The sequence below is a fragment of the Sander vitreus genome, chromosome 21, assembly GCF_031162955.1.
Source record: "Sander vitreus isolate 19-12246 chromosome 21, sanVit1, whole genome shotgun sequence".
Lineage (NCBI taxonomy): Eukaryota > Metazoa > Chordata > Actinopteri > Perciformes > Percidae > Sander > Sander vitreus.
In genome coordinates, this window is record NC_135875.1 from 7925674 (window position 1) to 7939347 (window position 13674).

Here is a 13674-nt window from a genome sequence, read left to right on the forward strand (position 1 = left end):
TATATAGTCTTGATAGAAATGATAGATTATGTCATTGCATCTTTAACATTAATCAGTTTCTGCCCTTTTTCTTGTTAGGAGAATTTTAACTGTAAATAAAAAGATAGATAGCCCTCACAACCAACAAGTTAGGGAAGCCTGTATGGAGCATGTCCCTTCAGAGGAAATTAAGCGATCCAGTGGAAGGAACACATTTTCTAACATTGCATCTCCACATTTGACCAAATGACGAAAAGAAACAGCAGGATAAAACCACATGAAAGTGAGAAAATGCTCCTAAAGTCAATGAGTTTATTAGTGGTGCTTTTGTGCAAATTGAGCTATGGATAATCAATAGCCCATGTAGTCTCCAGGATCAGTCGTCTGCCGTTCTGGAGCCTCCACACCACCCAGGCCTCCTCAGTGACCTGATCACACTCTTCTTGCGGCTATGTCCACTCCCATGCAAGAGTGACTTAGGATGGCTGGTGCCTTCCTCTGCGTACACCTCATCCTCGTCTTTTGAATTAGCTCCCTCTGCTCTGCTTATTCTACGAGCAGCTTCTATCGTTTCCTCCTTTTTGCCTCCTTCTTCTCCTTCCTCCTCCACCTCCCTCCTCCCTCCGTCTGCTTCTGGTGGCCCCTCACTCTCGCCCTCCACCGTACAAGTCGAGGTTATTATCATCACAGGCGGATGAAGTTCTAGGGTCATGGCTTTTACCACGTTCGATATAAGAGGAGACTTTTGTGCTTTCTTCTTGTTGGAGGTACGTCTCGGAGCCCGGGGGCTGTTCTGGAGCTCCAGATGTTTCTGAATGGCTGTGCTCCACACCTCCGGGTCCACAGATGCTCCGTGAACATCCCATGTCATCCCGTTCTCGTCCCACTGCACCTGCTTCATGCTGCCCCTCCTCCCAAAACCGTCCCTCTCCTCCCCATGGTTCTTCAGACACGACCTCCTCCTCTCCAGGTGATGCAAGAAGGGAGAGTTAACGTCCAACGTCAGGTTGTCTCTTCGCCACTCCTCCTCCTCCACTTCCTCCTCTCCGCTGCTCACTGGGAACATGCTGGAGGACGGGGACACCAGATTGGAGTTGGACCCCACTGAGGACTTCAGGTTCAGCCTTGATCCAGGCGGCGAGCCCAAGAGGGAGTGGGAGTCCGTGTTGGAGTTGTTCGTCCTGAGGCCCCACAAGCAGTCGATGGGAGAGATCGTCTGCACCGCTGCGTCTACCAGCTCCAGCTGTGAGGTCATTGTACCTTCCTCCCTGAACACCTGAGCCTTTGTGTGGCCCTCTCTGGTTTTCAAGTGGCACTTGCAGCCCAAAAGCGAGTCGCTCAAGGAAGAAACCAGGGGTGACCTCCAACCCCTGCCTGTCAGACAGCTTTGCCCCGGCTGCCATTGCAACTCAAGATGGCAAACAGAGGCTCCACTTTCCTGTCCATCTGCTGAAGAATTAGGCGCCAGGTAGCTTAACATTTGCACTGGGCTTCTCACTCCTCCACCCTCTGATAATTGTTGGCCTCCAGGACTGTGCAGCTCTTCTTTCACGTCATTGACAAGGCAGCCAGGATCTGATGATACACCTTCTTCTGCTAAGCTAACAGACGATGGGAGCGGGGATGGGAATGTAAAAGAAAGCGAGTTGTTCTCCAGGACGCCCTCATCTTCCGTGCTGGTGGTCTGGAGGAGATCGGAGGAGTTGGATGGCAACGGTGAGGAGGTGTGAGCCTGCAGAGGTGATCGCAGTGGAGAGGGTGTGGGTAAGGAAGCAAGTGAGTCTTCCTGCTGATGTGTGCTCAGTGTTGAAGAAGAAGTTAAAAGATCTTCATGTGGTAAAGTTAGTTTCTGCAGGGGGGGAATGCAGGGAGAGAGCGTGGTCGGTGGAGAGGTTGGTTTGGACAGGGGAGAACACAGGGTTTCCTGGGTTAGACTCGAGGGGCGTGAGGTCCCACCTTTCCATACAACTGTATCTGGAGTGCTGCTACGGCTGTGTGTGCTGCCGCTACCCTCGCTCCAGCGATGCATGTTGGTGATCCAGCGCTCGCCGAGGGCAGGAGGGCTGTGCACGTCTACGTGTTGGGCTGCGAGTGACAACTGGTTGCTGGTGGTGGAGTTGATGTGCTGCCACATGCGAGGGTGCAGCTGCTGCAGCGTCACTGAGTTCTGCTCAGCGTGCGTGTTGGTGCTGGAGCTGCGTCTCAGGTCCAATTTAGTCCAGGCTGGGTCCCGCTTGTGCGGCGGCCCTGTCGCCATGACCACATCCATGGAGCTCTTAGATTGGGAAAAAATGGGCGCATGATCATCCCCATCCTCCGGCCCCACAGCCCTAGCTTCACTGGAGTAAGAGGCCGACTGACTGACTGAACAACAGACTGGCTGGTAGCTCTCAGACGCAGGGCGCCCGGGCCTCGCCATGGCAACAGCAACAACCTGCGAATAAAAAAAAACCCCACCTTTGAGTGTTAATTCCATTTTCTTCTCAAACCAAACAGATTTGTTTAGCCATTTGAGGGAAACCAGCACAACAAAGGAAAACAGCTCGCTCTTTAGCTGCTAAATGCTCCACTAGTTCACCAAATGTACTTATTCTTGCAGAGAGTTAGATGAGAGGATCGATACCACTCTGAAATTGCTGTTTAATTTGGAATTGCAAGCAGTTAGTTTAGCCTAGCTTTTAAACAGATTAAACAAAGAAAATAAAACATGTTAGTTAGTGATCTTTAGAAGTGCTATGATGTGAATTTTGTTACCTTTGGAATGAGCTGGGTTAACCGTTCCCCCTTGTTTCCAGTCTTTATGTTAAGCTAAACTAAGATAACCGCTCAAACTTTTTGTTTTTTACTTGAATTTAATGAACAGACATGAGAGTGGTATCAATCGTCTTATCTAACTATCTGTAAGAAAGCAAATAAGCATATTTCCCTAAATGTTGGAACGATTCCTTTAATCTTTTCTTTCTTTCTGACTCTACAACACACTTCAAGCCAGTACATACACACACACACACACACACACACACACACACACACACACACACACACACACACACACACACACACACACACACACACGCACACCCCAGATTAGCCTAATGAGATTACACAATCCAGATTATTTGATTATTTAGACAAAATGTAGATTGATCGAGACAGTTTAAGAGAGCATTTGGCCTTCAATTGACCAAAGATAAAGAAAGACAGAGACAACAAGATTGGATGGTTAGAGAAGTTATAAGAAATTTTCTTCCAGTACCATTTTGTGCCTAATTTTATTCTTCTTTATATTAATGCTTTCAAAAATCAGATTACACCAGTTCTTTAGCCCTTCACTTCAATATCATTGCTGCTCTGCCTGAATTAGTATAATAAAAACGTGAATCCATATTTATATAAAAACTAACTGCAAAACCAAATCCACCTCTGTCCCAAACTGACCTAGTAGTGTTTTGACCACATGACTACTACCTTATAATGTGTCTGTAGTTAAAGAACCAACAGCTAGTTAACCCACACTGTCTGTGTGCACAAAAATACAGTGCGATGTCAGATAAAAGACAAAAGTACAACGTACCGTAAAGTTCACACCTTGTGTCCTGTTTTGCCCTCTTCCCTGGCACAGAGCAGGTAGCACTAAATGGCGTCTCTCCTTCCTCTCCTCATTCCTCTCTCTCTTTCTCCCTCACTTCTTAGGAAAATCGTCCCGTGTTTCCAGCCGCTCTCGAGCCTCAAACACACACTGTTGTGACTTGTCTTCAGCTTGATCTTCTTCCCTGACTCTTCTCTCACACCTGAACCTCATGTGAAGTTGACATCAGCGTGAGTATGAGGATTTCTATTTGTAAATGTTTTGTACATGTACAAAATCACACACATATGCATGTGTATAAGAGAGAGGGCCATTACTCTACCTTTAGCTCTGAGGATTAGCTGTCATCTCGTTAGCTGCCGTCCAATCTCTGAACAGTCTGTGTGTGTGTGTGTGTGTGTGTGTGTGTGTGTGTGTGTGTGTGTGTGTGTGTGTGTGGGGGGGGGACATTTTGATTCCGAGTTAAAATCAGATCAGTTGTCGCAGCAGCCATATTACATGTATATTATTTAGTTACATAGGTGCTGCTTTAAATTCTATGGCAATCCATCCAACAGTTTGTGAGACAGTTCTCTAAAAACAATAAATGTTAACCTCATGGAGGCGCTAGAGGAAAGGTCAGAGGATCACCAAAGTCAGTAGGATTCATCTTCTGGGTACCATGGATGTCTGTACCAAATGTCATGGCTATTCTTCACATAGTTTTTCAGATATTTCAGTTTGGACCAAAGTGGTGCACCAACAGACCGAAATTGCTGTTCCTAGAGCCAATGTCGCCAGTGTGGCTAAACATAAAATGAAGTGAAGAGACAAAAATCTACGCGACTACTACATCAGTCTTTTGCTAATTTTAGCTCCTTACCTATTAATTACACAACAGCATAGTTTGCAAATGGTTGGCTGTAGTGTGAAGTATATGTCATTTGTAAATGGGCTCCTAAATCAGTGGTATGTTCCTTTTAAAGCGCTACAAGTGTTGCCGCCAGATAACAGCATGACACGGTGAGAATCAGCCAGCTGTGGCATACTTTCTCTGCTCTCCAGGGTCACATCCAGTACACATTTCACAGCTAAACAGGTCAACAACAAGACTCTCACATTAATAACTCATGCTAAAAGGTAGCTTCAGCTACAGAACTAACGAATAATGATGGCAGGTAAGCTGTAAACTGAATTAGACCCATACATTACTACCTTTGGATTTATTACCCTTGTAAATGTGCTTGTTTAATTAGACCAGGTGTTACTGTTGGCTGTTGGTCTGTCTGTGGCTCTCCTGCTGCTGCTGTGTCTGACGGTTTACTATCTGTGGAGGAGGAAGAAGAAGGGTCAGAGTCAATACGAGGAGCTGCTCTCCACAGTGCCTTCAGTACCAGCATGCTCTGCCCCAGTGCTCCCGGTGTCTCAGGGCTCCTGCGCCACGTTAGTAAAAAACATGTACTCAGTCCTACATACTGTAGTGCTTTTCTCTTACTGTTTATTCATTCTTTCTTTCAAAGGTATATTTATTACATTTTGTGGAACAGTACAAAAGTTGGACTCAAACTGGAGATGCAAATACATGGTCAACAACTTTACTGCTTCAAAAATACATAAACAATACTAATGGTTTTAAATCAGTTCTGGCCAACAGAGGCAAAGCAAGCTTTTATATCACATTTCAGACTTTACATGAAGATTGAGGAGAAAAATGGGGAAGAAGATGAAGAAGGAAGAGAGAGTTGAGTTTCATCAGGTCAGATTATGTGATACACCTTGCTGGATTTCTTAAAGGCAAACGAAACCAGCAGTTGTTTTTAAACAAAATGACTGAAGCAATGACAAAAGTATGGGATGATCATCTGAAACATGTTGCTACTTCTAAGAAAAAGTCCCTTTGCTGAAGAACATCATCTATTGCTTGGAAGCATCAGAGTTTACTGGACTTGTAGTCTTGATTTTAATATATATATATATATATATATATATATATATCACAATTAAGTTGATATTGAAAAAAGCTGCAAATAGCCACAATTAATAACATTTGTCTCTGTCTGTGTGGAAGGCCCTGTGAGATCCCTTTTACCTTGCCTCCTCGCTTCACGGCACAAAACCATGGTGACCTAAAAAATGAGGAGGAGAAAGAAGAAGAGGAGGAGATGAAGATGGAGGCCCGAAGGGACATACTAGCCCATCGTGGGTCACTCACAGTAAGAAGTAGGTCATTACTGCCTTTATTTGACAGCATGTGTAAATGGTTATAGTCCCTTTGAGTACAATTAAAGTAATTTAAAACCTTAATTCAAGAATAATACATGTACTAACTAATGTGATCTACTTTCTATATTGTTGTTACTGTCTCCATCAGGATGGTACCCAGTGGGGACGGTGCTGGCCGGTCTCTACTCGGTTCCTCCTCTGAACGAGGTGGTGGCACCTCCTCCCGGCATGGCCACCCGTCTCTGTTTCTCTGTGGAGTACCGACACAGCTGCGAGCAGCTCATGGTCTCCTTGCTCCGCCTCGGCAACCTCCCTCCCCGTTTTCATGGCAACATCATGCTGGTGGAGCTCAGGCTTCTCCCTGACGACCGGCGGCCCCGCCAGGCCAAGGCCCGGCGCACGGGGCCCGACCCGGAGTTCTGCGACTGCTTCGTTTTCCAGGCGAGGACACTAAAAAACGATGCAACCTTAGAGACGAAAGAAAAAAAATTGTATCTCACATACTTCCTGTTTCCTTCCGCAGGTGTCAGGTGTGTGTGTGCCTCAGAGCACCCTGAGCGTGTGTGTGCTGAGTGTGGAGCAAGACGGCAAACGCCACGCGGTGGGCAGGGTGCTGTTTCCTCTGGAGGGGGAGCTCGGTCAGGCCGGCAGGGTGCTCTGGAGGGACCTGGAGACAGAAGACGACACACAGGTACCAGTAGTGGAATGTAACTAAGAGCATTTCCTCAAGTACTGTACTTGAGGACACATTGAGGTACTTGTACTTTACCCGAGTATTCCATTTTATGCAACATACTTTTACTCCACTACATTTGTCTGACAGCTTTATTTACTTTTCAGATTACAATATGATGCATTGCTGTAGATTAAACTACCGAGCAGTAATTAAAGGAGTTAAAATGAGCACAACCTTAAACATCTGGAGCAGTAAAATGCAACAAGCACATTAATGCATCAGGAATATTAATCCAGACTCATCGGATACAATAGTAAAACACTGACAGGGAACATTTTACTGGACGATGAGTACTTTTATTCTTACTTTAAATACATTATGTTTATGATACTTACTTTTGCTTTAACAAGGTTTTGAATGCAGGACTTGAAGTGAATTATTTTTACAGTGTAGTATTGTTACATTAACAGAAGTAAAGGATCTAAATACTTCTTCCACCACTGACAGGTGCAAACAGAAACACCGTAGACGTCTGCATGTGCACAAAATTGGCCATGAAAGCTCATAATCATTGCAATCTCTTTCAGTGTTCAGAGCTGGGTGATGTGCAGATATCGCTCATGTACAGTCCGTGTCTGCAGCGCCTCTCTGTGGTTGTTCTGAGGGCTCGCGGCCTACAGCTGCTGACAGACGCAGGTAAGTCTTTCAGGTAAACAGTGGATTTGTGGATGTGTGTCCATGTAAGCATCGTTCAGCTGACGTCTTCACAGGAATGAAAATATGAGGTAAGTCTACCTACATCTGAAGCATTAGTAATACAGCGTATGCGTGTTTCCCAGGTGTGTGCGTACAGGTGAGCTTACGGATACACACTCAGGTGGTGAAGATTAAACGCAGCTTTGTGGCGAAATGTGAAAACGACCCCTATTTCGACCACAGGATGACGTTTAAACTGCGCTCGCAGCACCTGGACGAGGCCTGTCTGAGATTTGAGCTGCAGCAGCCAAACGACATCCACTCAGGTGAAATGGTCAACTTAATGTGCATGTTATCTTATGTCCTGCTAACATGGACTTCAGTATTAGATCAGTTGTGTACTCACCTTGGTCTTTATTGTTCTCCCAGAGCCTCCGGCCCTGCTAGGAGTGCTGGTGTTGGGTCCCTTCATGTATGCCAGGGGCCCGCAGCTGCAGCACTGGATGGACATGGTTAACACGCCACAGGAGCCGGTCGAACTGTGGCACGGACTGGGCCGAGCCACTTAACACACACACACACACACACACACACACACACACACACACACACACACACACACACACACACACACACACACACACACACACACACACACACACACACACGCATGATGAATATATACACAATGTTTGACATAATAAAATCAACATTTTCAATAAAGGAACTGAATCAGGAATTTGGGAATTACACAAACAGGAACAACAATAACAATAACTTCAATGATTTATCCAAGAATCCTTGTAACACACAGGAAACCAGAACCTTGTTTTGAGGGGGCAGAGATATCAGACAGAGTGAGATTATCTAGTATCGGTGGATACCTTTATAACACATCCTACATCCTTTGGGTTCATAGTTGTTAAAACTAAATCAAAGGCATCTTTATATGTTTAAAGAACAATAAATAAGATAGTAGATTGGGCAGGAAACTGGGAATGGCCGTGGGGAAAAAAATTATAAAATTGGTTATAAGAAAACAAATGCAGACAGTAAAAGCATGGTTAACTTTGATGGACACTACATAGTGACAGCTTTTGGAGCTGGGAGAAGCGTACTTTATAACATATTTTTTATTTACACTATACTTTTTTATGTAAACAGTATAATGTACGACAAGACTGATCGAAAGCCTAGGTGACTTGTATCAATGATGAAAAAGAGAGGGAGGGAGGCAGGGAGTGGGCTTTTGCATGGTGATCAAGGAGGCTGATTACTGTTGGAGATATTATTTAACTACATTTGTCAAAAGGACTTGAAATATATCAGTCTGTATGGAATGAATGTATACATTATACAAGTTTCACTTTTTGAACGGAATTACTGAAATAAATCAACTTTTTCATGATATTCTAATTATATGACCAGCACCTGTATGTGTCTATGATTAATGGTGAAATGTAACTAAGTACATTTACTCAAGTACTGTAAAAAAAAAATGAGAACACGTTACTGTACTTAATTACAATTTTGAGGTACTTGTACTTTACTTTAGTATTTCCATTTTCTGCTACTTTATACTACTCCACAACATTTCAGAGGAAAATATAATCCCCAGCTTTACCAGCTCAGCTGCCACATTAAAGTGGTATTAATCTAGCAATAATCATAATCCACTAATATAATATATATTATTCTGAAAGGGCCATTGTGCATAATGAGTACTTTTACTTTTAGTACTTTAAATACATTTTCATACAAATATTTGTACTTGACTAAGATTTTGAATATATCAGAATCATAATCAGGAAAAGATTTGTTGCCAGCTAAGTAGCACTTACTAGGAATTTGCTTTAGTTGATTGTGCATGCATAAAAACATATTTAAACATTAATATGAAACAAACAAAAAATACAGAGACAAAGAACACATTCATATAACCAGGGTTAAAAAATTAGCACCATCTTACCAAATGCTGGTAAAATATGCAAACATTCACTAGCCATTTGGCTGGCGGATGAACAAGTTAATTTTGAACCTGCATATAACTATATAACATTAACAAAAAGAAAAAAAATGACTCACTTGTAATGGTGTATTTTCTTATACTGTGGTATAACTATTTTGTATTTACTTGAGTAAAAAAATCATTTTTAAAGACGGCATAATATCTCCCAGCTACACCCCACATCCCTGTATGCTAAACAACTACAGCGGATAGCTATGGCCATCTTAGAAGATAGCCTACACCCTTTGAATAGGGAATTCCAGTATCTCCCCTCTGGACGGAGGCTAATAGTCCCTGGTTGTAGAACTACAAGATTTAAAAACATTTTTTGTCCCAGCGGCAATCACTCTGTTAAACAAACTGTAGGATTACTTTCACACAACGCACAAGCACCTTGGTCATGTACTGTAGAATTTCTGCATATACAGTAACTGCACAAGTCATTGTGGTCATGTACTGTTTTTCTGTTTTATATGTTTTAATGTTTTGTGTGTTGCATGTTATGTGGTGGTCTACAAAGTTTTAAAGGATGTCCTGCCTTAGACCTTAGACTGTAAACCTAGTTTACCTACGGGTACCAATAAAGTAACCTGAACCTGATATCTGACCTGATCTCACAGGCTCTTCAGTACTCTCTGATGTTGTCCAGCAGGTGGCGCCCACCGCCTGTGTATCAGTGAGCGCAGCCGCAGTTTGAACCACCGAGAGACAAAGCGGAAGTAGAGTTGAAATCGAAATGGACGTGAAGCTGATTTATTATTATTATTATTATTATTATTATTATTATTAGCCATATCGGTGGTTTGTGTCTGGTTTTAACACCATGAAGATAAATGAGAACACTTTACTGGAAGGACTCAACGCAGTGTTGGTTCCTTACAATGCAGAGCACGTGCCCAGGTAATACCAAAGGCCGTTAGGCACGAGAGCATCTCTGTCTGTTAATATCAATTCATTCATTCAGTTTGTCTCTTTAATTCTCCTTTATGCTTATTCCTTTCATTTGTTCATCTGCTCGTGTCTTCTTGTTAGCAGTGAGTTTATTATGTCTTCATGTTTACATTTGGCCGATCTGGTTACTAAATATAGTGTTAAATGAATTTAAATTTATATTTGGAAAAATGTATTAAATAGTTTATTACAGACATTGTACTAAGAAATCGCCCCGTTAAAAAAAATGTTTTCACAAATCTGAAACGGGCTTCTTAAAGATCTTTAGAACATGACGATTTGTTGTGGTGTAGTAATCATCTGAGAAATATTTTTCATTATTTTTCTGTGATTTAGAAACCAACTTCAGTCCTTTCCGTGTCTTTTGTATCAGGTATCATGAGTGGATGAAGTCTCCTGAGCTGCAGCAGCTGACTGCTTCAGAGCCACTGACCCTGGAACAGGAGTACGACATGCAGAAGAGCTGGAGGGAAGATGATGACAGTAATGTGCACACAAATAACACTTTCAGTTCTTATAAATGCTCTAAAGAGTCGTCTTAATAGCTTCAGATCAGCCAAGATATATCAACAGAAATCCTGTATCACCTCTCAAGGTTTAAAGGAGTTATTCCAAAAAACATATATCCTCAATAGGGGTGTTGAAATTAATCATTACATCGATGCATCGCAATGCAGACCTGGATGATTCTGTATCGATGCAGTGACAGACCATAATCGATTATTGCCTGATGATGTTATGTGTTGATTTTCCGATCGCTGCTTTTTTTGTTTTTGCCTTTTGGTCTGATGTCTGCTGTGTTCAGACTCCACTACATTCAGTAAATGTCTTTGTAAGGGGGAAAAAATACAAAGGGGAGTTCATATATATCTGGCTGCTTGAATTTGTTGATGAAAACCATGTGTAGCAATATATAATAATATTGAGGATGTGACGCATTGGGATATCAATTCTAATCGTTGACAGGATAATCGTAATCGACTCGTGACACCAGTGAAGATTCACACCCCTAATCATCTATATAACATATTTCAACCTTATGGAAAAGCTGTTTCATTATTTTTCTTTAAATTTTGTCTTTCCAGAGTGCACGTTCATCATCTTGGACAAGCAGCGGTGGTCGGACAGCAGTGTAGAAGAGGAGCAATGTATGGTGGGAGATGTCAACATCTTCCTGACTGACCCCACAGACCTATCCCTGGCTGAGTTGGAGGTCATGATAGCAGGTGACACCCATGTCCAAAAGCAAAGGCTTATCAAACACGTACAATCTACCTGTGTTTTGGTTTTTACATGTTACTCTATTCCTGCATTTAGCTTTCTATTATGACACTACAGTAGTTGTATTTTTCATTCCCTGATACTTATGAAGTTTTTTGTTTTTACAGAGCCCAGTCACAGAGGCAAGGGCATCGGGAAAGAGGTGACACGCATGATGATGAGCTACGGTGAGCAGCTTATAAGATCTGTCAGAAGACATTTTTTTTTATTATTATTATTATTTTTGGGGCATTTTAGGCCTTTATTTCTATAGGACAGCTTAGACTTGAAAGGGGAGAGAGAGGGGGAACAACATGCAGCAAAGGGCCACAGGTCGGAGTCGAACCCGTGGCTGCTGCGTCGAGGAGTATAGCTCTATATATGTGCGCCCGCTCTACCAGGTGAGCTACCCAGGCGCCCCCGTCAGAAGACATCTTAAGGCTTGTTAATGGGGCAAACGTTACTTAGAGCTGACTGACTTTGGCAACCCCTTGTCAGGTTCCAGACCTTTTGATTTGCTGCCCAATTTTCTATTTGGTCACTTGCTACTGACTTGGTTAGGGCAAAACATCTTCTCAAACAGAAACGGTGGTTGTATTAAATAATGAGACTGCAGGGCCGAGCGCAATGACAGAAAACGACACAAACTGCACCAACTTCCACCAGAATTGTCATTTTTTTCAGCTAAAAAAAGCTTTTATTATTATTTTTATTATAACGTTTATTATTCATTTTTCATAATAATTTGAAAGATTATATAATCAAATACAAATTCTACACACAGTGGCTTTGACTTAGTTTCAGGTGGTAAAATATATATTTTTTTCTGGGTTTTAAATCACGTATGGCAGAGAGCTGCTGCAATGCCCTATACTTTATTCATGTTTCACTTCAGACTACAGCCAGCACCGGGGAGTAAACTGGTTACCGTTTGTAAACAATAGTATGTGAATGGTGGTAATCTTGTCTTCCACCAGGAGTCACCAAACTCGGGGTCAAAAAGTTTGAAGTGAAAATTGGGCTGGACAACCAGGTCAGCGTCGCCATGTTCAAGAAACTCCACTTCCAGGAGGTAATAAGGTCACGATCTCACCGCGTGAAAAGGCCCCAGAATGTGAACGTTTTGCAAGTGAATCTAACCTTGATCCTCGCGCCGGTTGCAGGTGTCTGTGTGTAAGGTGTTCAAAGAGGTGACCCTCGAGATGATGGTGGACGAGCCCGTCCGGGCGAGGCTGCTGGATGACACTGCCGACATGAAGGAGAGAGACTACAGACAGACCTGCAGCAACAGACAGGAACTGGTGTCACAGTGAAGGGCTGAGCTGCACTCACACGTCCGAAAGACTTCCAGCAGTGAGATCATTCTGCACACAGATGAGGGGAAGCTGAGCTGAAATCTATCGTGTGCTTTTACCTTTTTAGACATTTACCCACATCTGGAGAGGTGGGAAGTACAGTACATTTATTCAAGTAAAGTTTTGAGGTACTGGTTCTTTATGTCAGTATTTTAATTTTGGGATATATTCTACTTTCCCACCACTACATTTGAGAAGGAAATATTTAACTTTTCACGTTAATATATTTATCTGACAGCTGGAGTTACACTGTATGGCCAAAAGTATGTTAAACCATGTCAAACCGGGGCTGTCAATAGCTGCTGCTATAACAGCCTCCACTCTTCTAAAAGCTTCCCACAAGACTTCTCATTCAGCCACAAGAGCATTAATGAGGTTGGGAATTGATGTTGGGTGATAGCGCCTGTTCATCCCAAAGGTGTTGGATGGGATTACAGTCAGGGCTCGTGTTTAGACCAGTCAAATTTATTTTTTTTATGGGCCTGACTATGTGTATATGGGCATTATCATGTTGAAACAGGAAAGGCTGTTCCTCTAAAGTTGAAAGCACACTATTATCTGAAATATTATTGTATAGTGTAGCATTTAGATTCCTTCATTAAACTAAAGGGCCTAACCCAAACTATAAAACAACCCCTGTCTACTGTTGGCTATATAGTGTATATTACAGATTCAGATTTTACCTTCAACATGAGATGAATGTCTGTCTCATATTTTAAATCTTGTATCTCCATTTTTGAAAGTGTTCAGGAACCCTGAAAAAAAGTCTTTCTTTCTTACTTTCTTTTTTGTCTCTCTTTTTTTTTGTCTCTTATTTTTTTTCATTCCTCTTTTCTTTGGAGACTTGAAATTCATCAGTACACTTATTGCTAACACTTCTTAACTTAAAGAGTAAAAAATCTCCCTGTAAAACTTGTACCTGTGGAGTGTTTTTCCGTATCTGTGTCGCAATTTCTTC

General features: G+C 42.5%; 2 protein-coding genes across 2 annotated transcripts; both read left to right on the top strand.

The window, feature by feature from the left end:
• The first annotated feature begins 4715 nt into the window (after nt 1-4715).
• syt15 (synaptotagmin XV) lies at nt 4716-7808 on the top strand. Its single transcript, XM_078279949.1, has 8 exons — nt 4716-4725; nt 4804-4990; nt 5616-5767; nt 5919-6211; nt 6294-6461; nt 7034-7142; nt 7286-7468; nt 7572-7808. The coding sequence occupies exons 1-8, from the start codon at nt 4716-4718 to the stop codon at nt 7709-7711; spliced, it is 1242 nt and encodes a 413-aa protein (XP_078136075.1). The 3' UTR covers nt 7712-7808.
• Nucleotides 7809-9857: 2049 nt separating this feature from the next.
• nat9 (N-acetyltransferase 9) lies at nt 9858-13632 on the top strand. The gene is made up of 6 exons (XM_078279029.1): nt 9858-10050; nt 10475-10584; nt 11187-11327; nt 11490-11549; nt 12339-12433; nt 12525-13632. The coding sequence occupies exons 1-6, from the start codon at nt 9974-9976 to the stop codon at nt 12672-12674; spliced, it is 633 nt and encodes a 210-aa protein (XP_078135155.1). The 5' UTR covers nt 9858-9973; the 3' UTR covers nt 12675-13632.
• The last annotated feature ends 42 nt before the right edge of the window (nt 13633-13674 follow it).

Bases quoted from the DNA above. Each gene is read 5' to 3' on its own strand.
- syt15 (XM_078279949.1), top strand. The intron at 6,212-6,293 runs GCGAGGACACTA...TTCCTTCCGCAG, and splicing joins GCGACTGCTTCGTTTTCCAG to GTGTCAGGTGTGTGTGTGCC. The intron at 7,143-7,285 runs GTAAGTCTTTCA...CGTGTTTCCCAG, and splicing joins ACAGCTGCTGACAGACGCAG to GTGTGTGCGTACAGGTGAGC.
- nat9 (XM_078279029.1), top strand. From the start codon at position 9,974: ATGAAGATAAATGAGAACACTTTACTGGAAGGACTCAACGCAGTGTTG. The intron at 11,328-11,489 runs GTGACACCCATG...TTGTTTTTACAG, and splicing joins GTTGGAGGTCATGATAGCAG to AGCCCAGTCACAGAGGCAAG. The intron at 12,434-12,524 runs GTAATAAGGTCA...CGCCGGTTGCAG, and splicing joins AGAAACTCCACTTCCAGGAG to GTGTCTGTGTGTAAGGTGTT.